The 22,627-nt window shown below is 51.2% G+C and overlaps 9 protein-coding genes across 9 annotated transcripts; 5 read left to right on the top strand and 4 right to left on the bottom strand.

The window, feature by feature from the left end:
- Window positions 1-99: 99 nt before the first annotated feature.
- On the bottom strand, window positions 100-1,335 carry AtWU_08618 (FPP/GGPP synthase family protein; the record flags this gene model as incomplete). Its single annotated transcript, XM_035503726.1, has 2 exons — window positions 100-847; window positions 914-1,335. 2 exons carry the CDS (start codon window positions 1,333-1,335, stop codon window positions 100-102), a joined length of 1,170 nt encoding a protein of 389 aa, XP_035359619.1.
- A 1,279-nt stretch (window positions 1,336-2,614) lies between these two features.
- AtWU_08617 (cell division control protein 14) lies at window positions 2,615-3,569 on the top strand (the record flags this gene model as incomplete). The annotated part of the gene is made up of 2 exons (XM_035503725.1): window positions 2,615-2,870; window positions 2,935-3,569. 2 exons carry the CDS (start codon window positions 2,615-2,617, stop codon window positions 3,567-3,569), a joined length of 891 nt encoding a protein of 296 aa, XP_035359618.1.
- Window positions 3,570-4,122: 553 nt separating this feature from the next.
- Window positions 4,123-6,019, bottom strand: AtWU_08616 (FAD-binding oxidoreductase; the record flags this gene model as incomplete). Its single annotated transcript, XM_035503724.1, has 6 exons — window positions 4,123-4,406; window positions 4,484-4,689; window positions 4,750-5,080; window positions 5,182-5,272; window positions 5,337-5,733; window positions 5,799-6,019. 6 exons carry the CDS (start codon window positions 6,017-6,019, stop codon window positions 4,123-4,125), a joined length of 1,530 nt encoding a protein of 509 aa, XP_035359617.1.
- Window positions 6,020-6,443: 424 nt separating this feature from the next.
- On the top strand, window positions 6,444-7,771 carry AtWU_08615 (nucleoporin subcomplex protein binding to Pom34 family protein; the record flags this gene model as incomplete). Its single annotated transcript, XM_035503723.1, has 6 exons — window positions 6,444-6,557; window positions 6,618-6,683; window positions 6,735-6,839; window positions 6,889-7,267; window positions 7,316-7,390; window positions 7,440-7,771. The coding sequence occupies 6 exons, from the start codon at window positions 6,444-6,446 to the stop codon at window positions 7,769-7,771; spliced, it is 1,071 nt and encodes a 356-aa protein (XP_035359616.1).
- Window positions 7,772-8,261: 490 nt separating this feature from the next.
- AtWU_08614 (putative mitochondrial outer membrane protein (Sam35)) lies at window positions 8,262-9,311 on the bottom strand (the record flags this gene model as incomplete). Its single annotated transcript, XM_035503722.1, has 3 exons — window positions 8,262-8,657; window positions 8,736-8,975; window positions 9,054-9,311. 3 exons carry the CDS (start codon window positions 9,309-9,311, stop codon window positions 8,262-8,264), a joined length of 894 nt encoding a protein of 297 aa, XP_035359615.1.
- Window positions 9,312-10,230: 919 nt separating this feature from the next.
- Window positions 10,231-11,981, top strand: mac1 (putative copper-activated transcription factor GRISEA; the record flags this gene model as incomplete). Its single annotated transcript, XM_035503721.1, has 3 exons — window positions 10,231-10,265; window positions 10,321-10,481; window positions 10,570-11,981. 3 exons carry the CDS (start codon window positions 10,231-10,233, stop codon window positions 11,979-11,981), a joined length of 1,608 nt encoding a protein of 535 aa, XP_035359614.1.
- A 616-nt stretch (window positions 11,982-12,597) lies between these two features.
- Window positions 12,598-13,161, bottom strand: AtWU_08612 (MICOS complex subunit MIC10; the record flags this gene model as incomplete). The annotated part of the gene is made up of 3 exons (XM_035503720.1): window positions 12,598-12,647; window positions 12,722-12,872; window positions 13,078-13,161. The coding sequence occupies 3 exons, from the start codon at window positions 13,159-13,161 to the stop codon at window positions 12,598-12,600; spliced, it is 285 nt and encodes a 94-aa protein (XP_035359613.1).
- Window positions 13,162-13,594: 433 nt separating this feature from the next.
- AtWU_08611 (ribosome biogenesis protein URB2) lies at window positions 13,595-18,141 on the top strand (the record flags this gene model as incomplete). Its single annotated transcript, XM_035503719.1, has 2 exons — window positions 13,595-13,612; window positions 13,705-18,141. 2 exons carry the CDS (start codon window positions 13,595-13,597, stop codon window positions 18,139-18,141), a joined length of 4,455 nt encoding a protein of 1,484 aa, XP_035359612.1.
- A 2,164-nt stretch (window positions 18,142-20,305) lies between these two features.
- On the top strand, window positions 20,306-22,323 carry AtWU_08610 (nucleobase cation symporter-1 family protein; the record flags this gene model as incomplete). The annotated part of the gene is made up of 5 exons (XM_035503718.1): window positions 20,306-20,405; window positions 20,524-20,594; window positions 20,681-20,930; window positions 21,003-21,730; window positions 21,790-22,323. 5 exons carry the CDS (start codon window positions 20,306-20,308, stop codon window positions 22,321-22,323), a joined length of 1,683 nt encoding a protein of 560 aa, XP_035359611.1.
- Window positions 22,324-22,627: the final 304 nt, after the last annotated feature.

The following is a 22,627-nucleotide window of genomic DNA, read 5'->3' as shown; positions in this document are numbered from 1 at the left end:
CTGCATAAATACGAGGTCCCATGCAATCCACCAACCAACCAACCAGGGATGGCGGCGAATAACCTCCGAGCATGGACGCTTGATCATCGTCCGTCGAACTTACTGGGGACCACACTCCCCCAGTGTCGATTCGGTGATCTTGTTGAGGATCGCCCGGACCATGGCGCCGTCCTCACGTCCATCTGCTTGATCACCATCGATCGCTTGGATTAGGGTCAGTGCTTTGGCTCGCAATTCTCGGACCACGTCCCGCGTGTGCGCGAAACTGCCAGTGCTTTCCATGTAACTGACTGCATACAACTTGACTTCTTCATCTTTCGTCTTTTGCTTGAGAATGCTGAGGAGCTGATGGTTTCCGGGGTTGGAGCGGATACTGTGGATGATGGGAAAGGAGAACTTTCCCTCCGTGAGGTCTTCACAAAGACCTTTATTCTTGGTGTAGGTAGTGTTGGACAGGTTGAGGTAGTCGTCGCAGATTTGGAAAATCAGCCCCATGACGTTGACGAGGCTCACGCAGTCCTTGCCGGAGCTACTTTCGGCCTGCATTAATTTCACTGCAAGTCGGAACAAACCACCAGTTTTGTTACCGACCATCTCCAGATATTCGTCCTCGCTGGGGCAAGTCAAAGTGTCTCGCCAGAAGAGATCCATTCCTTGACCGCGGTGTAGGTTCAATAACTCTTGGACGTAGATGTCGATCGCAGCGGGGTTGTTCAACTTCTGCACCTCTTGCAGAGCGAGGAAATATACATAATTCGCAGAGTTGATGGTCTGCGCGGTGCCGTATATATTATGGGCTACTGGGATACCTCGTCGCAAAATGGAGTTATCTTCGACATCATCGATCCTGGCTCATACGCCATAGGTCAGGTAGGTGTCCAGACTAAACCGAGGCATGATGTAGAGAGCTTACAGTAACGATGCAGTATGAAGCATGGCCACCACCTTTGTGATGATTGAAAGGCTCTCCGGAGGTACCTTCAACCACATATTGAAGGCGTTGATAAGCTGCCGCCGTATGTCCTTGCCGGGGTGCTGTAGCATATAGTCGTACGGCCCCATGACAATTCTCTCATTTTCAGGCGACCATTGTCCATCCTTGTATTTGGTTCCATCGACACTGGAGCGATTACGATTGTGCATGCGCGAGTGGTTCGTGTTTGTGGCGAGCCCATCATCGTTTGAGCTTGCGTGATCCATGGCCGGACTCACCAGGAGATCTGGCTTTCCCAGGCTAGCTGCGCCTGTGCCGTCAATTGAACTACCTGCGAGAAAATACAATTCGGGGTGAGGAGGACCGCTAGCAGAGATTTCAGGAATGGGTCCTGCAGACATGGTTTGAGTGTTAATCGCTTGCGTGTTTTACGGGGGGTGATTGCTGGGTCTCGTCACGAACAGAGAGGGGGAGGTTTTTGGCGAGCGGGCAATGCTGTAACAGCCAGGCAACCGTGAGAAAGGGGAGGAGTGAGCAAGCCCATCTTACAGGTAATCAGGAAGAAGGGCACAGCCGCAATAAATAAGGTCCGTGTCCCATAAGAATGAAGGCAAAAGTAACCAACTTGAAAGGGGTATATTGCAGGCTGCACAAGGCTCTCTCAAGAGAGCTTCTGCTGCGGGGAAATCGGCCAAATGACGAGGAGCATCACATGCAATGCTATTGCTTTTCCCCTGCTGAGGTCACATGACTTCCATGTCGGCGAAACTGGGAAACTCCGATCCGGTGACAGCTGGGAATGCTCCCTCCCTCACTTCCCCTCTTCTTTACTAAAGTTACACCAAGCTCCCCCTCCCTGTGTGATTCCCAGTGTGACGAACGTGACGGAATTTTCAATTCTACCGCCTGCAAGGGGTGGTGACGTTTGAGTGGTTGCACCAGCCACGAGCAGTAGTAGTTAAGTACTTAGTTGTCATGGGCACGGTCGGTGGGCCGGTAAAACACCCATTCCATGCTCTGGAGACTGCTTCCGTGTTGGTTCTCATACTGACCGACTTCTTCAAGAACCTCTGGCAACCCAACGGGTGACGGCATTATTCATAACCTTCAGGCCTTTATCTTGGCCAGGGATTGACTTGGTGGCGTAGCTGAAAAATGGATCCCCCTTCTTGACATCATTAGCTGAAGGCTATCAAGGAGATCCTGTTCTTCATGGCGTCGAATGTAGCACGCCTATTGGAACACGATCGTGCGTCTCCGGGACAACCATCGGGTGTTTGTGTCGGATGTGGGGGAGCTGCAGTCACTAAGGCTTGCCAGTGACCGAGTCTAAATCGGCTCGATCAGCTTCACACGATGACAACAACTATTTCTTCGCTAGTTGATCGAGCCCACCGACTATCGCTCACCAATCATTGTAGCCTTTAATTAAGGCCCCCATTCTCCAAGCGCCCGGGCTCAGCCGTGTTCGATTATTTTTCTGGCTCCTCTCTCTTAAGTTAAGGTACTACATATAGATAGCGCCGTATCTCTTGGCCCAGGGTCCTTTGCGACTGACAGATCACGGCCCGTCTTTTTCTTTTTCACCCCCGTTTTCCTTCACCTACAACCTAGTTCCTTATTTCCCTGTTATTTCTGGAAATAGCCGTGCTACTCATCATCTCTGCCCTTGTATTACTCATGGAGGCTTTGCTGGCACACTCGTTCGATTACCTTTCCTCTTACGAACCAAGCAAAGTTCGCAAAGGGCTGCGGCAGGTCGAAGGGCTCCTCGCACAGATTTGTTTATCCAAGACGAAACGCCCGGCGTCTGACAAACGGCGTTCCCTTTTGTCGTTTGGGGCTCCGCAACCGGTGCCCAAGTCTTTGGCCGAGCTTCGAGATGATCCGGCCTTTAGGGAATTTTTCAAACTTCAGGAGGGGTTTCAATGGAATGGTAAGTGTCGCTATCCGCCGACTCGCGATTATGTGAGTTCCCAACACTAATGCACTGCAACCAGTCGCAATGCGCTTGGTGACATGTCTCGAACACCTGCTTGGGCGGGGGAGCAATGGCACCAATGACCTTCTCATCGTCTCCACACTCGATCTGATACAGGGTGTGCTCCTCCTCCACCCTCCATCGCGCACACTGTTCGCGCGCGAAATCTACATGAACCTACTTCTGGACCTCCTTGATCCAATCAACTGCCCCGCCATCCAGTCTGCGACCCTTCTCACCTTGGTCACGGCTCTTTTGGACCACCCCGCCAACACGCGCACTTTCGAGGAACTTGACGGACTGCTTACGGTGACCTCGCTTTTCAAGCAACGTGCAACATCTCGTGAAGTCAAGCTCAAACTCGTCGAATTCCTGTATTTCTACCTGATGCCGGAAACACCGATGATCCCCACTAGCGCAGCGAGTGCGCCCAACACAGCAGTCCTTGGACATCAACGGAGTCCAAGTAAACTTGGTGTTTCCCCGACCTCCCGGAGTGTTAATGTCCCCGGTGCCCACAGCGGCGGAAAGGCGCATCGGGATACACGTACGACTGACGAGAAGCAAGCATTATTGGGCCGGTATTTGAACAATGTGGAGGATCTTGTCGAGGATTTGAAAGAAACAGCACCCTTTGGAGCAACAGTCTATTAGCGGTGTTACGAGCGTCATTGGGTTCTGAAATTCTTTGTTTATGTTGAGCGTGCATGGATAACGGTATCATGGCTGGGGTTCTTTTTCTCTAATGGTTTTTTTCTTGATATCCTCAAGCTCCCTTTTCCTTTGTTCCTTTGTTCCTCTATTTCCTTTGTCTCTTGTTTTCTCTTCAGCCTTTCCCGTCTGGTACGGTCTATGCATCCGGCACAACAGCCTCTATCCTGTTTCTTCTCTCATTTTCTGTCAATGCCTTTCTTATATGACTCATGCATCCGCCTGATGTCTCATGTGTCACGTTGAGACCATGTCTTTATAATCTTATGCGACCCTGAATGAATTGTTATGAATGACAATTGTTTGCTACTGAGTAGTGTGACCCCATGCCTGGGGCCAATGCATGTCTTAGATCCGAGCTCCGGCAACTTCTGAGCCAAACTCTCTGAGCCACATCGCTATGGAAACCACAATCTCTCGTACAACTCTGTGTCTCCCTACATATGTACAGTCAATCATCTACCCACCTACCTGTCTATTCATGGCCCCTATCTAGTTACTCCATTCCAACCTTACTCAACAACCAACCCCCATTCTGCAACGTCTGAAAGACCCCCTCAGGATCATACTTCTTCGCCACCTCCTTCAACCGTCTTACGTTCTCCACACCATAACTCGCCAACGGATCCTGGTCCCACGCCGCATAATTCGAATACTTGTATGGGAGATACACACCCGTCCGTTTTGCCGCAGATTCTGCCGCATCCACGATCTTGCGCACTGCCTCGCGCACCCGTTCTTCATCCTGAACGTTCTTCCAGTCAGCTCGGGCGAGGAACCCTGTACCGCAAGTCAGCTGTGTTAGCTACCAGGAGGAAACATAAGGCGTGTTATTCCTTAGTAGAGGTTATACTTACACTGCTGTCCAACGGGCTCCAAACCTAGAGGACTCCCGCCATTCTTGAGCGACTCTCTCATGGCTAGTGATGACATAGGCTGAATGACGGTCGTCAGGGCGATGCCTTCTACATCCTTGAGAGCTTTGGCTTGCTCGGCATGAGCTTGTTCGATGGCCTTGTAGACTTCTAAACTAGGGCGGCTGGACATGGTGCGGAATTCGTGGCTGTGAGAGTTGTTAGGTCGGTATTCTTCCTTTGGTATATTCTTCAACAATATGGCATACACAGTAGGTTCAGCTTCATTCACGGATGCCACGGCCTGGACTAGATCGTAGACGGTGCGGATACCTGGGGGCACGAAGCTAGTAAGATGAGGTATGTCGTAGAAGGCCTGGAAGACGGGGGGATTCTCGACGGGCGCGCAGTAGAAATAGACGATGAGAATGATGTCGTTGGTGGCGTTCCAGATGAGAGATGCCTTGTTGTCGGTTTCAATGGCATCGTGGTATTGCATCAGTGCGGCGCGCAGTTGGTCGGCTGCCGTGAGGGGATAGATACGAACTTCGGTCCATATTTGGTTGGGGATGGTGTTCATTTCAATCTTGGTAACAATTCCTGCAAAATTTCGAGTTAGAAATCCGCTGCCAGATATTACGAAGACCGTATATGCCGGTGTTGCTGGTCATCGAGCATGGTGATTGTAGGTGGTATAGTACCGAAGTTGGGCCCGCCACCCTTGAGGGCCCAGAATAGATCGGGGTTTTCGTGGGCATTGGCATTGATGATTTGCGAATTGGCGAGGACAACCTGACAAGTGGCTGTTAGATGCTGTACTCCTTTATGGGAATGAAGAGAGAAGATAAATGCTAACTTCGTAGTTGCAGACGCCCATGGCACCCACACCATACTGACTATTCTGGAAGGAGATGCCGCCGCCGAGCAACAAGCCGGAAACCCCAACGGAAGGCACTCTTCCTCCTGCAACCGCCACCCCGTGCTGTTCAAGACGGCGATATACTTCCAACCATCTCAATCCGACGCCAATCTGTGCCGTGGATTTGTCTTCAGCCACCCGGACTTGATCAAATGCTCCCAAGGAGATCACCACGCCGTCCTGGTTACTGGTGAAGCCCGGAATCTGCAAATGGCCCCCACCCCGGATGGAGAACTTGACGTGGAAAAAGCGGCACAGCGACAACGCAGCTGCAGCTTGTTGGGCAGACCCGGGACGGACAATTACCCGAGGTTGAAGCCAGCAATTGGTAGACCTGACCGGATTGCGGTTGTTGGTAAAGGCATTCTTTTGGTGGTCGATCCCAAAGTATAGACGTACCAGGGAACTATACGCTGCGGCTCATAGCCATTGGACCCGTGCACGACGGCAGCTGCGCCGAAGAACAAGGGGAAGACGGCGGCAACGTAAGAGGCCCGTTCCTGGTCTTGCTCTGCAGCTGACAGGCTGTCAAATCGCGATAAGAGGGTCTCTATATGCGTGACCTTTTCCTGCTCTAGATGGCAGGCGTTGGCGACGATCTCCGAGACTACCGCAGCCATTGTGTGATCTATGCACGAGCTATAGATGCAGGTAGTTGTCACAAGCCAAAATTTGAGGAAGTGAAAAAGAAAAGAAAGGCAAGGAAGACCGAGAAGAAGGTTTCTGCCCCCAATTCCGTGATCCGGATGGTGGATATCGGCTCGGAACCGACTAGACGCTATCTGCGCCGGCGTCTTGAGCGATCCTGCGACCAGGATTCAAACCCCTGTTAATGTTTGACAAGCCTCGAATTTGGAGCCTGAGAATCCCAGATCCCTGTTTCATTTGTACGTTAAGAGTATTGGCATCATCGACTTGCATTCCTTCGTGGTCCACAGCACCCCAGACAAATACTTAAGAAATGATGGCTCTCCCCGCTTCTGCTCTCTCTTCTCTATCCATCCCGATGACCACCTCTGCTTTGGTGCATGAGAGCCGGTTAGGATGGGTGGGTCTATCGAGCAACAGGGCGATGTGCCAACATCGTCCATGACCATCGCGGTGCGGATCATTGTGTTAGTGCTGGCGGTTCCGACAACCTTGGTGTGCATGCTTCGAGTATGTTTCCTCGATACTCCTGCAGGCCATATGGAGTCCACAATGACTGAGCTGTTGTAGCTGTATATGCGCAAGTTCGTCCTGAACAATTTCGGGCTTGATGACTGGTTGGTGCTGGTTGCTCTTGTGAGTTACGCAGCCGGTAATTTTCCCTGCGCCTGATAACTGACTGGCTAGATCGGAGTGGATCTGTTCTCTGCCCTGGCGTATATCATAACGTACTATGGATTGGGTCGGCCTTTGAAATATGTTCCTGAAGACCATCTGGTTGTCTTCCTCACGGTTCGTACCTTGAGAGGCCCAAAGCTTTTAACCAAACTGATCTTTGCAGCTCGAATATGCCTCACAATGCGCCTACCTAGTCATCGCAGCAACTGTGAAAACGAGCCTGCTCATATTTATAATGCGTCTGTTTCCGACTCGCTTCGTCCACATTGCCGGGAAAGCCCTTCTTGGTATCATCGCGGCCTTCACCCTTTCGGGGACCCTCGCGCTGGTCTTTCAATGTCGCCCTGTCCAAGCGGCCTACGACAAGACTATCACCAATTCGAGCTGCTATCCCACTGAGACCTCGTACGCAATTCTTATGATGCAAGGTGTCATCATGTTCGTGCTAGATGTATCGATCCTAGTACTTCCGATACGGCCTATCTGGCAGTTGCAGATGCCGATAAGGAGACGAATACTTGTGCTGGGGCTACTCTGCATTGGTGAGTTTTTGAAAGCATCCAAAAGTCCAATAACTCATTATTGTGCAGGTTTTACCGCATGTGTTGCTGCCCTCGTGCGTTTCTCGACTTTGAAGTTTGCCAATGATACGACCAATTTCACCTGTATAGTTTCCTTCAACTGGGCAGAAGATAGATTACTGACTTTTCCCAGACTCAGCCTCCACGTCCCTCATTTGGATGGAGATTGAATTCAACCTCGGCCTAATGTCAGGGTCTCTTCCTTCTCTGCGAAAACTTTTCAAGCTTGGCTCTCAATTTCCCACGAGCCGGTCAACGAAGACACAGCAAAGTTATGCATCGAACTTCGAGTTGCACCGCCACAGTTGGACTATAGGTGGAATCACAAAGAAGACAGAGATTCAGAGAGACTATGAGAGAAGTGAGAGCCAGGAGTTCATTGCCCCAATATATGGGCAGGGAGAACTGACCACGACTTCCAAAGCGTATGCGGATGGGGAGACAAGCTCTGCCAGTAATGTATGATGCCCGGGTCGTGATGAATAATTTATGGTATCTGTGTCTCGATGACGCGAATAGAGCCATCCAAATGCAGAGAAGACCCAAGCGGGTTCGCGCATTCAATTTGTAAGGGTTCCATCCTATTACTGCCTCCGTCAATGCCGAGCCGGTCGGTGTGTGAGGGTCAAGCCGACGTAATGTCTGTATGTCCCGGATTGGTCTCCGATATGCGGAAACTGACATTGGCCAGCGTAGAAGCTTACCTCCTTACTAGTACTGTTAGTTTACCGGTCCAGCCACTGGAAGGGACATACAGACAAAGACTTGCCAATCTGTTTCCTACAGTATTGATATTGCTTGACCGGATCTTGTCCAAACGGGCTGACCGGGGTATAAGACTGTGACGGATTTCCTTCAAGGCGGAGGCCTGTTCCAGTTCTAGTTGGGTAGCATTGACACATATAAGTTGTTATTGTACAGTAAAATTGGAGGATTTTTTCACAAATCCATCCGTCTAAAAGAACTTGAGGAGTCTGTCACGATGTTGTACAAGGTTCTCGTGTTGGCGCAGCAATTGTCCCAGCCGGTTCCGTCGCCAGCCCAGCTTCTCCTCCAAGATCAGGTGTGTGTATGCGAAAACACTAGCATCGAACAAACCCGGATTCGGTCGGTCAAAGAAGTGCAGGTTATCGCCCAGTAACGTAGACAGTGCCTCGAATGCGTCGTTAGCCTCGGCCTCCAAGGCGCCCACATCGATATAAGATGATGTTTTTAGGATCTCTGTCCGGGCGGCTTGCTGGAGCTGCAGCGCGAGAGCGGTCCGCACGGCGGAATTCGTACTAGATGGGTCCACATATAAAGGTCGAGCAACGGCCTCGAATTCCTCGGGATCCAGGTATAGGGTATATAGCTGCCCCGGCGCAAATTAAGTCAGTCAAAACTCATCCATCGACAATGGATTCCGGGGGGTTGGGGGACCGCAACGCACCCAAGCATTTCGTATCCGGTGATCCAGCAACGACGCATATACCTCGAAGCGCAGATCCAACTGCTGCTCCTCTTCGCAGTGAACTTGCTCGATGGCCCATTTTTGGAGCTTGCTGGAAGGAATAGGGGCGTTGTTGTTGATGGGGTGGGCGGAGATTAGGAAAGGAAGGGCGCCAGAGGGAGATGCATGGTTGTTGGAAGGAATCACGTCGACGTCGATCCCAACGAATCTTAAGTATGCCTGGAGAGACACGCAGAGGGGTATCAAGTTAGTGATGTACTTTAGAACTGGCGCAATGCTGCATTTCCTAGTACGTACCTGCCACTTGAGACACTGCGGGTTGAACGACGGTCTGCCATGTCTGGCACCTGCGGCATCGGTGAAAACATACAGTCGATTGCCACGTTTGTCGGACCATGCGCTGTGTGGGAGATCATTGGAGGGGTAGGTGACGAGGGGAAAACGGTCGAAGATGCGCTTGATTGGCGCAGGAACGGAGAACAAGTCTCGAGCGCGCGACACCGTGCTCACATTGTCCGGTGCCTGGCCGGGGACATCACGGTGTTCGGGGGTCATTGGATGGGATGGAGAGAGGGAGGGGATTGCGCAACGGGGCGGATAAAGAGGGCGGCAGAGCTGAGATGTCAGTTTGATAAGGCTGGGGAATTGGCGACAAGGCCAGCTAGAAGACCCGAGGTCGATGTAGGTTTGTTTGATGAACAGAGGGACAGATCCGTTTCTCGCCCAACTATTTACTTAGTTAAGTTCAGTTGATCTTGTTATTCGCCGGCTGATAATCTCCGGCCGCCAAGCCCGCACCCATTTGTATGCCTTAGGCAGAGACAAGGATGATGCTGCCTGAGGTTCGCCAATGGGCTGCCACGCGTTGGATTTGAATTAGTACTCTTATCGGCTTATCGTTAAGTTTTGCTCCGCCGTTCGGACGGCAACGGAGACCTCCACCATCTTTCTCTCTCTCTCGGTTTGACCACCCACGGCATTCTCTCAGCAATACTAATTATTCAACTTCCTGCGGGGTTGTAATTACATACTGCAGCATTCTTCCTCATCCCGAGCTGCAATCCCTCGGTCTCGCCGGGTTGTCCTTCGTCTCTTCCCCGCCTCTGGAATCCATCCCACCGGGTAACCTTTGCGCTCGTTCGAATCCGTCGCTTGTCCAACCCGTTCCAGCCTCTCTTTGTCATTCCACTTGTGGTGCATCCTGGTCCGCCTTCGCTTCGAGGGGAACAATAACTTGTTTTCTCGGTAGACGTGCAGCGCAATTACCTGTCTCTAACACACTGCTTATTTCTTTTCTTTTCTTCTCTTGTGATCAACTGAGTTCTTACGAAAGCCTGCTTGCGGCCGTGGTACGATCAGACCTACGGGCGGGGTAAGGCCATTCGCACACTTATATCTCACCTGAAAGCTCAGGCCCTCCCGTGGATTCACTATTCAGCATACTCTCGGCTGATGCTGTTCTGGGCTCGTTATCATGCCTCTCGATGAAGAAGGGGCCAAGTGGTCATGGTATGACTCTCCGCCGGTGAATAAGCTCTCTGCTAATCAGATGCGCTTCCACTAGTGAGCCATGCATCCGTGGCCATCGGTCCTCGAAATGCCAGCACTTTGACAGGATGATGATGAAGGTCCCAAAGGCCGGACGACCGCTTGCTAGATGCCCTCATCCGAAGGGAACTTGCAGCTGCCAGAAGCTATATGCGTTCATGATTCGCATTCCTAAAGGTGGGTATATGCGACGGATATAATCTATCGTCTATCCTACCGTGTCATAGTCGCATCTTTGGTCACTGACTTTGACTGTCTCATGTAGGCTCGACTTGCTTGTGTAGACCAGTGTACCAAGTGCCTGCCGATGCGGCGGAATCTGCTTCAACCACTCCCATTTCTGCTCCTCCGATGCCGATTGCTGCTCCCAACAAAATCCAGAAACCCATCAAACGACAGATCAAGACTGCTCCAGAGAACCTTACCAAAGCCTTGAACTCCATACCAGAATTCGGAAGCCAGCAATTGGAACATGGAAATCTGGGCCGACCATCTCCTTATCCGGCTCAGGAACAGCGTTTGTCCAGTTCATATGAAATCATCAAGCAAGAACCAAACCCTTCGCACAAGACCTTCGAGTGCGCCAGCGAAGATAAGGCGCCGCAGGGCGGCAGCTGTTGCTCTCGCAAGTCTCAGCCCTCACAGACTATAGTTCCGGATGTTCCAGCTCCTGCAGTCCAACGTTCCTGTTGTAGGAAGTCCGATTCGGCGGCACAAGATGTCGAGAAGGAGGACAGCACTCCCAGCGGTTATGATCACTTCCAACCTCCAGCCTTCGACAGTGATAATGCAAGATACACACCGAGCTCTATTCCCCAGGTTTCGACGTGGCAAGATTTCCAAGCAGCGAAGCAGAGCCAGTACATGCAGCCTTTCGCATTGCCCGTATCCGAGTCTGGCTATCTCCCAATGACTGGACCTGCCGCAGGTTTTAATTCTAAACCACTAGACTTTCAGCATCCGCATGCGTTCAACAACTATGAGATCTTCAACAATCAGATCTCTCAGCCGACGTCGGAGAATGCTATTGCAAATCCAGCAAATCCTGCTGGCGAAGCCTCCCATGATTGTAGCTGTGGCGATGGTTGTCAATGTCTGGGTTGCGCGTCTCACCCCTTCAACAACACTACTAGACAACATGTCCAACAGATGGGCCTCCTGGTGGCCCTCCGTGATGATGAACAGAGCCCCGACAGGCTGAACAGCCATAGAGGCTCTCCTTTGCAGACTCAACCCCCGGACTTCTCATCATTACAGTATTCCTTCGCCAACTTCGGTAATCCTCTGGGCGACAACTTTCACCACGTCGCAATGCACCCATATGCCCAACAGAGTACGGACTCGGGTCACGTAAACAATGGCTATTCATCTCCGCCTGCGGATTATCTAGGACAGCAACTGATGGTACCGTCAGAGTACTATACTCTCGAGTACCCAGTGGGGCTACCTAGCGCTTGCTCCGATACAACTGGAAGCTGCCAATGCGGAAGTGACTGTACCTGTGTTGGCTGTCTTACCCACAGTGGACACAACGGACTGCCTCTTGAGCCCGCCATGCCTGAGGGCAACTGGGACCACATGAACCTTCCAGGTTTCTCCATGGACGCTACAGGTCACAGCACGTCACAGATGCCCGTGATGGATAACTTTGTCGCTCATTCGAACTCTATGCTGTAGTACCCCACCTTTTATTTGCATTGAGATGCAATGCGACTCCGCCATCTTTCCACCCTTATGCCCTTCCCTTGCTTTTCCTGCGATCAAGTTCTCACTCGGATGACCGATGCTTGTTCATGATACCCCTTGCTCATAGATGTTGGATGATAGAGGATACAAAAGTCTTTCCGTCCTCTCTATTGTTGTATATATTCCTCAGCCATTACCTAGGTTTGTCTAGAGTCGCAAACGCACGGACCAATCTCCTCCCCAAGCTCTATGAGCCCTTATTTCTCTATTATTTCCATTCGTTCTATACTGATTGGCAAGATATCGGTAGAATTATCGCAAGAGAGACACTGGTCTAGACCGAATGCAGTAACCTGGAGAGAACTAAGCCCAGATGCTGTATAATGTGGTCGCATGAAGGGCCTAGATGCTAATGAATAGCTACTATCAAAGCGGCATTACAGATGCCTTAAAACAGTTAGAAGTGGTAGCACAACGATGAATTGAATGCTAAAGTAGGAAAAAGTCTAGAGAGACCATTTCAAACACGACGAAAGATGTTCTTGATGCAGCTCGTTTTCCTTCCCAGCTATACAGGTATCATACAGAAATGGAGGTCCGAGCTACTCTACCTACGCAGGGCATCTCTGACCGGAGAGTCGCCCCGACGGAAGGAGGCTGTAGAAAGTTAGCTTAAACAGTTCCCTCCGGTATTGGAAGAGAAGGGGTTGAATGCAATTGCATGAACGTACAATCAGCTTCCTCCCAAGCACGTCCGGCACCGAAGCCGAGACCAACCCACGCGGGCCAAGCTCTCCGCTTGAAGAGGAGCACGGAGAAGACAACACCGAAGGAGAGACCGAGGGAAGAGCGGATGATGAGGGAGGAGATGGCGCGATCCCACTGTGCATTGAGAAGTTCCGTATTAGCCCGAGCACTACTGACTACACTTCCCGATGACATATGTGCGTCTGTCCCGCAGTTGCAATTTGCGGATGGCAAGGGCGGAGAGGTCCGGCGGCTCCATGGCAGGCCCAGCCAACAGAACATTCAACATCCAGACGGAACAAAGTGATCGATGGAAACTTCAGATGGTGGTGCAAAGTACCTTTTCGTTCAGCAGGGCCTCGCTGACGGGCTTGGTGGAGCGTGGGACCGGTGCGACCGGCTGGGATTCGTTGGAGTCGGCCATGGCGATAAGAGCTGAAAGTCCGAGAGTTAATTCAAAAAAGACCCAAATGAGGAGTCAATTGGATCGACAGGGACCTGACTGACCTTCGGCAACAGACTACAGAAGGGAGGGTCAGAAGGTTGCAAGCAAAGGAATGAGAAGCAAGAAAGAGAAGGAGAGTCGATGGGCGGACAAACTGATCGGGTGCGACGTTTCGAGCTCTGCCGGGCTAAAAGGCGGTCGGAAAAACTAGGCAAAGCGCTCTCCGCTTTCTGGCGTCAGTCTTCAACTTTTTCGACTTTAAGGAATCCCTCCTTGGTCCCCGCAGACCAAAAAAAAAATTAACGTCTAGGACGAACCACTCCCCTCGGACTATGTTCGATTCGTGCTGACGCGGTGGCATCGAGGATCTTGGGGAAACCGGTACTTTACGATCTGACTCGTCTCATCCGAGATGCCTTCAGTCGCGGAGGTATGTGTTGGCTCGCTATCTTCCAAGCGTTTTGGGTTGTATGCAACTTTGAGTGTTCGGCTAACCTGCTGGGATTGTTTCTCTCTATACAGCGCCCGCGCTCCTCACAGGAAGCTTTACTCCGCCTCGAAAAAGGCACCGCGTCTCCGACCACACAACTTGACGAAGCCGCTCAGATCATCGGCCTGGATCTTGCCCTATGTGCGAGTCACCCTGAAATCAATCGAACCCCTCATGTTCAGAATAATGCCGCGCCGAAGGAGGAATGGGTGCTCCGATGGTTATTGAAAAAATTGCGGGCGGGCAAGAATTATCGCGTCGATTCTACCTCTTTTCTCCTACTCCGACAGTTGATCGACCTAATTCCGCCAAAGACCCTGGCTACGACTCTGAAGGACCAGAAATTCCTCGCTATTTTCAATCAAGCTATTGCCGACCTGGAGGAGGATGTATTCGCAGCGCTGAAGACGGGAACGACTGATTTACTGCCCTCCGATTCGGATTCAAGTCATACCTTGAGCGATTCTCCGCACCGCAATGGCGATTACGATAAGAAGGGAACGAAGAGAAAAAGGGCCGGCGACGATGAAGCAGACACTATGGATGTTGATGACCAGCCGCGCACGCCGATTTCGTGTTTCTTGGCTTTTATTCGCGCACTGGATTGCCTGTATAGCTTGATCATGCTGGCGAATCGGACTCTTGGGGTAGATGAGGTCGCTAGCTCCCATTTGAAGCACGCTTTGAAGGGCGAGCCAGAGCCAAACGCGGTGACGCTGCAAAAGTCTTTCCGACTGGCTGCCGTGATTTCGACGCAATTCTCCCATGCGCGCAAGACGACGGACTTACAGCACCTCCTCTACGTGTTTCCTGCGGTCTTGGAGCTGTGGGAACTGAGGTCCTCTCGCCGTGATGACTCAGATAAGGGACTGAGTAATGAGTGCTTTGCGAAACATTGTTTCCAGAGCGCACTCAGACTTCAGGTCTCTGTTCGATCGATCCGACTTGACACCGATGAGAGGGCTCACGTACTACATGGAGTGGAGCGCTTGATCGCTCTGCATGTGGTCATCCCGACACGCGGTGGATTCTACGAGCGAGGAGGTGCAGGTATCGACTATTCAGCTAGTGAACCGGATTGGAGTCCGGTTAAACCTATCTCTGATACACTTAGACCCATCCTCTGCAAACCAGAATGCCCGGCAGAGACTGCAGAGGACACCACTGTACAGAAGAAGATTATGTGGAAGACAGCAGAATTGCTCCCGGAGTTTTTCGATATCGCGGTTCGTTCGGTGCCAAGGGACACTTTCCGGAGACAGACACACGAGGCGCCGTGGCTGGAGACTCTGTTTGTGGCTATTGCAGAGCTGGCATTCTCAATTGTAAAGTCTGAGAATACAACCACGTACCTTCCCGAGTTCGTCGGCATTTTGGAGCGTCTCTTCCGTGTGGTTCTTGTCCGTAACGTGCAGTTGTCTCTACATACGTTGCTCACCCACGCTTCCTACACCGGGCTCCTCAAGGATGGTTTGTCGCAGATCGAATGGAATCTTACATCGCTACTTGTTGAGCTCGGTGTTGATATTTTCCTCCCTAACTCTGGTCTCAGTGACTCGACAAAATTGCTGAAGGCTCTGCTGGAGAAGATTTTCTTGCATTGGCGCAGTGGTACGCCCCAAAGTGACGGCAGCTATGAGACCATAAAAAACGGCATTGTTATACCTCTGCTACGTGGTTTCGTGGCCGCTCGAGATTTGCCCACCTTCATGGAGTTTTGGTACGAGCAGCTCATCGAGGTTGAAGAGGCACGGTCGCAAAATAAAAACTTGGAGGCCTTTATTGTTTGGGAGGATGATGACGTGTGCAATGCATATGGCGATGTAATGCGAAGTCCCCTCACTCACACGTTTGCAGCTGCGCAGCTCAAGGCAGCTGCGGTGGAAATTAGGAGCGAGGATGGGAAGATTGCCGACGCGCCCGGAGCCTACGCCCAGTTCGTGATCTTAGAGTCTGGCTTCAGATACCGTGATTTGAGCTTCGCGGACAAGAACGAATCTCTTAGCTCTGTCATCCAGACCGCGGCATCAACGTTGTCGTCAAAGCAAAAGCTGCATTGGCGATGGCGGCTGTGGCGACTCGCTCGAAACCTCTTAGAGAATAATGTCCAATCCACCGACAATGATCTCGGAGTTGCGATTATGAATCTGGTCGAGACAGGTGCAGCGACCATTCGGCGTCACCATAAGGACCGGCTGCAGAAATCTTGGGCACCCTTGGAATGTTTCGAGGCGTATCAATTTACCCTTGCCGCCGTCAAGGGGTCTTTGAACAATGATCAGTTCAAATCACTTACCAGCCAAATAACAGAGCTGGTCAAGTCAATCTCCGACAAAGATGCTTCGGATGCAATTGTATCACCCTGGAACGGGCGGATCGAGACTCTGAATAGGCCGGATACTCTTGCCCTGGCGTATTTCCTGACACTTGTCAGGAGTCCAGACGTCTGGGATCGGGTTGAGCCTGAAACTAGACGCTCTTTGTTTGGCCATATCCTTTCTTTGGCAACATCTCAGTACAAGTCTTCACCATCGGCTTTGGAGACTGTTAGCCCTGAACTCAGATACCTTCAGGCCTGGGCTGGCGTTGTCTGCCATGAGTATTTGCTCAACGCTCCGGCCATCGCGTCTGATCTGATCTCCGTGCTCTCGAGCCGGGTCAAGGAGGACATCACGAACCGTAAACTCTATGTTGAGAGCTTGCAGAGGATTCCTGCCCCGCTTGTCGTGCGCCGGCAGAGAGCGATTTTGCTGGATCTCTTGCAGGAGGTTATTGTCCAGGAAGACAGCACGCCCGAAGTCACTGTTGGAATGCTGTCATTGATGGCCAAGCTGGCCGATATGCCTAAATCTGCCGCAGCCGTCACCAGCAATTGGGAGCCGGTCTGGACGATTGCGAAGGCAGTCACCTTGCAGGGAAGCGAGGTTGATCTTCAAATCATGAAGGCCTTCCGCAACCTGCACAGAGCAGTCATAGCTAAGCTGCTTGTTCTGTCCGATGAAGAGCGTCACAAGCTTTTCAAGAAGATGTACCGCAAGGTCTCATCTAAGGCATCGAAATTACAGACTCTTGACCGTGACTCCATGGACTGCTTCTATCTTAGGATCTCTCTGTCTCAGCTGTGGCACCACCGTAAGCAGCTGGTAAATGTCTTCGAAGAGACGGATCTTGCTGCTTGCCGTCAGAAGGTTTTCGATCTGGTGGTTGTGGAAGTTAAGTCTGTCAAGGATCAGTGCAAGAAACAGCAGCTGGAAGAGACGATCACCCTGATCAAGATTATTGATGCGCTGGAAGATTTTGAGGATCTTGCCACGGACCATGCCGAGGTCGAGAAGTTCCTGTCAAAGATCGAAAGCTACGTGGAGAAGTCGGTTGATTCGGGCTCCTCGCTGAGAAGACTCATAAGACGTCGAGTCCTGGCCGGTCGCGGCACTGAAAAGAGTATTACACAACCTGTGATTCAATGTGCCGAGGCCCTCCCGCTGCAGCACATGTACAGCGAGGAACAGCGGCTCTTCATCCGGTCCACCTCTGGAAGGTTTCAGTCCATGTCCGTGGAAGAGCTGACTCGAGTCATCCAAGACGTGCGGGAGTTAGGCTTTGTTGGCGAGAATGCAGAGTACCATCTGCTCATTGCCGGGTTGGCCATTGCCTCGTTGCCTCCAATTGAGGACAAAGAAAGCCACACGGCCCAAGAACTATCGTTGGTTTGCACTGCAGTGACCGAATCTCTACCCCGCAACAAATCCATCGAGCAGTTTACACTTGCGACCGAATGCCTCGACATTCTCCTCCGGAATTACACTCGCTGTATCACGCAATGGAACGTCGATAATATCCTGGGAACTATTGCAGTGTGCGCTTCTAAGTCAGGACCTTGCATCGACCCCGAATACGCGGGAACCGTTTATATCCGTCTGTGTCGCCTGATGGGTGTCCTCCTGGGTCTCCACCGTCAGAAGCTTGGAGGCCGATTCCACCTCATTCTGCCTGCTGTCGAACGACTGCTGGACTGTTTGTTCGCTCGTTCCAAGAAGCGCAGTCGATCCATGCTCCATGAAAAGAAGCTCGGCCAACAACCATACTGGCTTGCTCCTTTGCAAGCCTCGCACGCAGTTCACTTCACCCGTCTCCTCACGTCATTGTGCGACCCAACCGTATCCGCAGTCTCGAGACCGACACAGTCCGCAGGTGGTTATGAGGGGTTGACCGATCAGACCAAGAAAGCCAAGCGAATCGCAGGACAGTACCTCCAGTACCTGATAATGGAGTATACGCAGAGTTCCCTGCGCGGCACACTCGCTCCCGAAGTGAAGGCCGCCATTGTCCCTGGTCTCTATGCAGTCTTGGATGTAATGTCGCGCGAGACGATGCGTGCCATGAACGCAGGGCTAGACGTGTCTGGCCGGGCGGTGTTCAAGGCGCTGTACGATGATTATGTGAAGTTTGGCAAGTGGAATAAGGGCTAGGCGATGGCATAGATTCGGTGGTTGGCATGGCGGGATGTAGATTGCATATAGACATTTCTTCTGTACTTAGTTCAACGGGTGCTGTGCTTTGCGCGCACCACGAAATCCATAATTATTTCGAACAGGTGGTTCGCCCCTGAGTGTACCTTTGCTAGTCGCTTTACCTAGCTGCCTCTCCAACTCTACTACTGCTCACGTACAAAAGTACAATAAATGCCTTGTTTTCTTGCTTGAGACTTTGGAACCACCACACCCCCTCGCACCAGAAAAAGAAGAGAAGCAATAATAATAAGGCAAGAAGAATAGGTTAGGCTTTCCAAGATCCAGTTCCAAATTCTCGCACACCACTCCCCCTTCCCATACTACCCTTTACCCCCTCCAAGAGGCTCGGGATGACGTGTATGGCACCGTCCTGAGCCACGTTTTCAGTGATCTGATCGCCAATTTTGACTTCTCGGGAACTGGGATCTGAGTTTGTCGGGGCGAGATAAAGGTAGGGAAGGGGGAATGTTGGTTGTGGTTAAGGGAGAAAGTGTAAATTGTTTGCTGGTAGTTTTGGTAAGCAGTCATGTAGTAAGTATGAGCGAAATGATGAGGGAGAGGCGTTCTAGACAATCTGTGTGAGGTATAATTTGAGGGATTTCGATGAATGCTGTATTTTCTTATTTTCTTACTTCGCTTTTCTTTTTTAAGGTTAGTTGTGTTGGGTAGGAGTGGATATGTGAGAGTCTCTTTGCGTGTGTAAAAGGTGGTGCAGGAGGGGTTGCAGATGACGGGGAATGGATTTATAGTAGTAGTTTTCGGGGGGAACTGTGGATGGATGGATCGTGGTGGCGGTGGTGGTGGTAGTATGATGTCGTAGTCAGGGTAGACTGCTAGTAGAGTATGCGAACGGGATTAAAGGTGGCTGTCGAACTACTATTAGTTAAGTGCCTCCGGTAGTTGGTTTAGTTAGTCAATCAATCAATCAGGAATGATTAATTAGCATTACAGTCAGTAGTAGTTCACTAAGTTTTGTTATTAATTTCAATCGCTAGATAGCAGTCCAAACTGCATGCACAATCAGGTGATCCCCACCTGACTATACACGTGCTTCCTCCCCTTTCTGGATTTGGAAAATCTTAAGCTCTCCCACCCGGAGGAATTTCGCAAAGAGAACCTCGGGTTCGACTTGCGGGAGAGGAACCGGTTAACAGCCGACGATGGGGACGGACGAAAAAGAAGAAAAAAGCAAAACAGGAACATCAGCATCTGCTGATGGTTCCAAATCAATACTTTTACTCGATGGCATCGAGTCAGCCGGGCTGGTGATTAGATAGGCCCTAGCCACTAAGTGGACCCGTGAACGGCTGTGAGTCGCTGATTGAACTGGGGCACCCCCGGGCTCGGACTGATTGCGGAGGACCAGTGGAGATGCAGAACAGCAGACAAGTCCCGATATCTTCCCTTGAACAACTGATAACGTTGGCGCTTACTCGACCCGATCGAGCAATGGAAAATGATTATCGTCCTTCCTTTGTGGTCGGCTCTCCTGGTACGTCCGACAAACGGCCCATGGAGGGCGATAAGCTCGCTTCACATGGGTGGCGCTGTCCAGGTCGATCCCGGCCCTCTTTTGACCAATTTTCTTATCTTTATCTCGTGTCAAATAAGGCAATGAAAATTAAGAACAGAATTAAGACATGGGTGAATGAATGAATAACTCAGCCCCGGGTGTCATGCTGGCGTATCCAGCCATTATCAGCCCAGAATCCATGATGGAACCCGCTCCATATCTGTTCCAGCACCCACCTTGATTGGCCCATCGCTGGGCGATGACGCCGATAGTAGTAGTACCTTCCGGTTCTTCTATGGTATACGCCCAGACAGACAAAAAGTGTTTATATCTCTTCGTTCACCCCCCTGGATTGTCGTGCCTGGACTGGTGAAAGAAATTATTACCTTTTTTTCCTTATCTTCTGTTCCTCCGTGGCTTCTGTTACGAGCATATAACCCTGGTGGTTCTGCTCCCATCAGCCCTAAAAGAATATTCTCCTCCTCCCCCACCCCAAAACCCAACAAATCGACCTACTACACCATAATTAGCTATCGATATCTCCCGGTACATACTGTCGCTGTGTTATTCGAACTCTCGACGTTTGTCAACATACCACATAGGCCAGAGATGCCTCGAATCAAAGAATGGATCGAAAAGCTCGAGGTGCCTACGGAGCCCGGGTTGACCAATACTCAATTGATGTTGACGAACCGTGACTTGCGGCCAGGTGAGATCATGAAACTGGCTGGCGGATCACATTGAGACGCTCCGTGCTTGTGCAGCCGGATTCAATAAGAGGACACTGGAAGCTGACCGTGTGCAAATTTGATTTCCGCCGACTGCAGTTGAACACGAGCGTCGTCAATGGAGATGGTACAACTTCATCGCCTTTTGGATTGCAGACTCTTTGAATATTGTAAGTGTCTCGTGCTGCTGTGGTATCCAATTGAATCATCTTCATGCATTATCCACTGAACTAACACATCATCTCGCACACAACAGAACACATGGATGATTTCATCTTCGATGATTGTCGACGGTCTGTCCTGGTGGCAGGCATGGATTTGCGTCTGGGTCGGTTATTTCATTGCTGCTTGTTTTGTCTGCTTGACCGGTCGCATCGGTGCAGTCTATCACATCTCGTTCCCGGTCGCATGCCGGGCCAGCTTTGGAATATGGGGTTCTTTCTGGCCCGTCTTCAACCGGGCGGCAATGGCTGTCGTTTGGTATGGTGTTCAGGGTTATATTGGAGGTGAGCCTTTCCACGAGAGTTCACAGTACAACAGTTCCCGTCCGGATGAGCGAAGCTAACCCCGAGTACTAGGCGAGTGCGTAACCTTGATGATTGAGGCTATCTGGCCAAGTTATAGAAATATCCCCAATCATATCCCCGCAAGCTCCGGCGTCACCACCAAGGACTTCCTGAGCTTCTTCCTGTTCTGGCTCCTGTCACTGCCAGCTCTCTGGTTTCCGGTCCATAAGATCAGACATCTCTTTACCGTGAAAGCCATCTACTCTCCCATCGCCGCCATCGCCTTCTTTGCCTGGGCCATCTCCCGCGCCAACGGAATTGGTCCCATCGTGCACCAACCCGCTACAGCTCACGGAAGCACCTTGGCCTGGGCAATAGTCAAGTCTATCATGAGCTGTCTCGGCAACTTTGCTACGCTGATTGTGAATGACCCGGATTTCTCGAGGTTCTCTCGGTCGCCGAAAGACGCGCTGTGGTCCCAGCTGCTCACCATCCCGATCGGGTTCGGCATCACCTCCTTCATCGGCATCATCGTCTCATCTTCTTCTGCTGTTATCTTCGGCGGTGACTTTGTGTGGAACCCGTTGACGCTTCTGGGTCAGTTTCTGGATGGCGCCAGCTCCGCCGAGCGCTTCGGTATCTTCATCATCTCGACTGGCTTTGCTCTGGCCCAGCTGGGCACCAACATTTCTGCCAATTCGGTCTCTGCCGGTACCGATATGACGGCCTTGCTGCCTCGATACCTCAACATCCGCCGGGGTAGTTATATCTGCGCCGCGATCGGCCTGTGCATGTGTCCAGTACGATCATTCTCTCTATCATAGTCTGTGTGGTAGGAGAAAAGCTAATAGACTCTTAGTGGAAACTCTCGTCTTCATCCAATTCATTCACAACTTACCTCTCAGCCTACTCCATCTTCCTCTCTTCTATCGCCGGGCCTATGATCTCCGATTACTACTTTGTTCGGAAAGGATATCTGCGAGTGAAAGATCTGTACAGTGTTGGAAATGACTCAGCATACCGCTACACGTACGGCTTCTCCTGGCACGCATACGCCTCGTATCTTGCAGGCATTCTCGTCAATATCGTCGGGTTTGCCGGCGCAGTTGGGCGTACCGTGCCTGTGGGAGCCCAATACATCTACAACATCAACTACTTTTCCGGTTTTGTTGTCTCATGTGTGATGTATTACGCATTGGCCCGACTATTCCCCCTTTCCGCCACCAGCAGTACGTGGCATGAGGCGGATATCGACGTTGATGAAGACCGTCTGTCCGTAGCGGATGGGCAGGAGGTGTATCCGGAGGATGAGCATCCGACAGGCAAGCCGCTGGACGTCGAAGCTCCTGTTGATCAGAAGCACCCGAAGTCCACCGCTTCATCGGTGCTATGAACGAGACATGACTTTTTCTTTCTTTACTTGTTGATATTGTATTCTAATGACTGAACGCTTACTTTTCCACGGGAAGGTACATATTAATCCAGTGCCATGAACGACCAGAGATCCATACTTAGCAAGGAGTATTCCATCTCATAAGTAGAAGAGTATAGCTATCCCAATCAGGTAGGTGGGGAACGATAGTGCAGATGCGATTCCCCCACTTGGTGGTCCGCTCCGATCGGTCTTTCCCTTTTCGGAAGTCATTGCTCTGCGGCGTTCTTGAGGATGAAGCGTGTCCTTCATCACTATCTCATAT

The sequence above is a fragment of the Aspergillus tubingensis genome (assembly GCF_013340325.1).
Source record: "Aspergillus tubingensis WU-2223L DNA, scaffold_9, whole genome shotgun sequence".
Classification (NCBI taxonomy): Eukaryota; Fungi; Ascomycota; class Eurotiomycetes; order Eurotiales; family Aspergillaceae; genus Aspergillus; species Aspergillus tubingensis.
The sequence above is the reverse complement of the archived record's forward strand: the minus strand, read 5'-3'. Positions and strand labels throughout refer to the sequence as shown.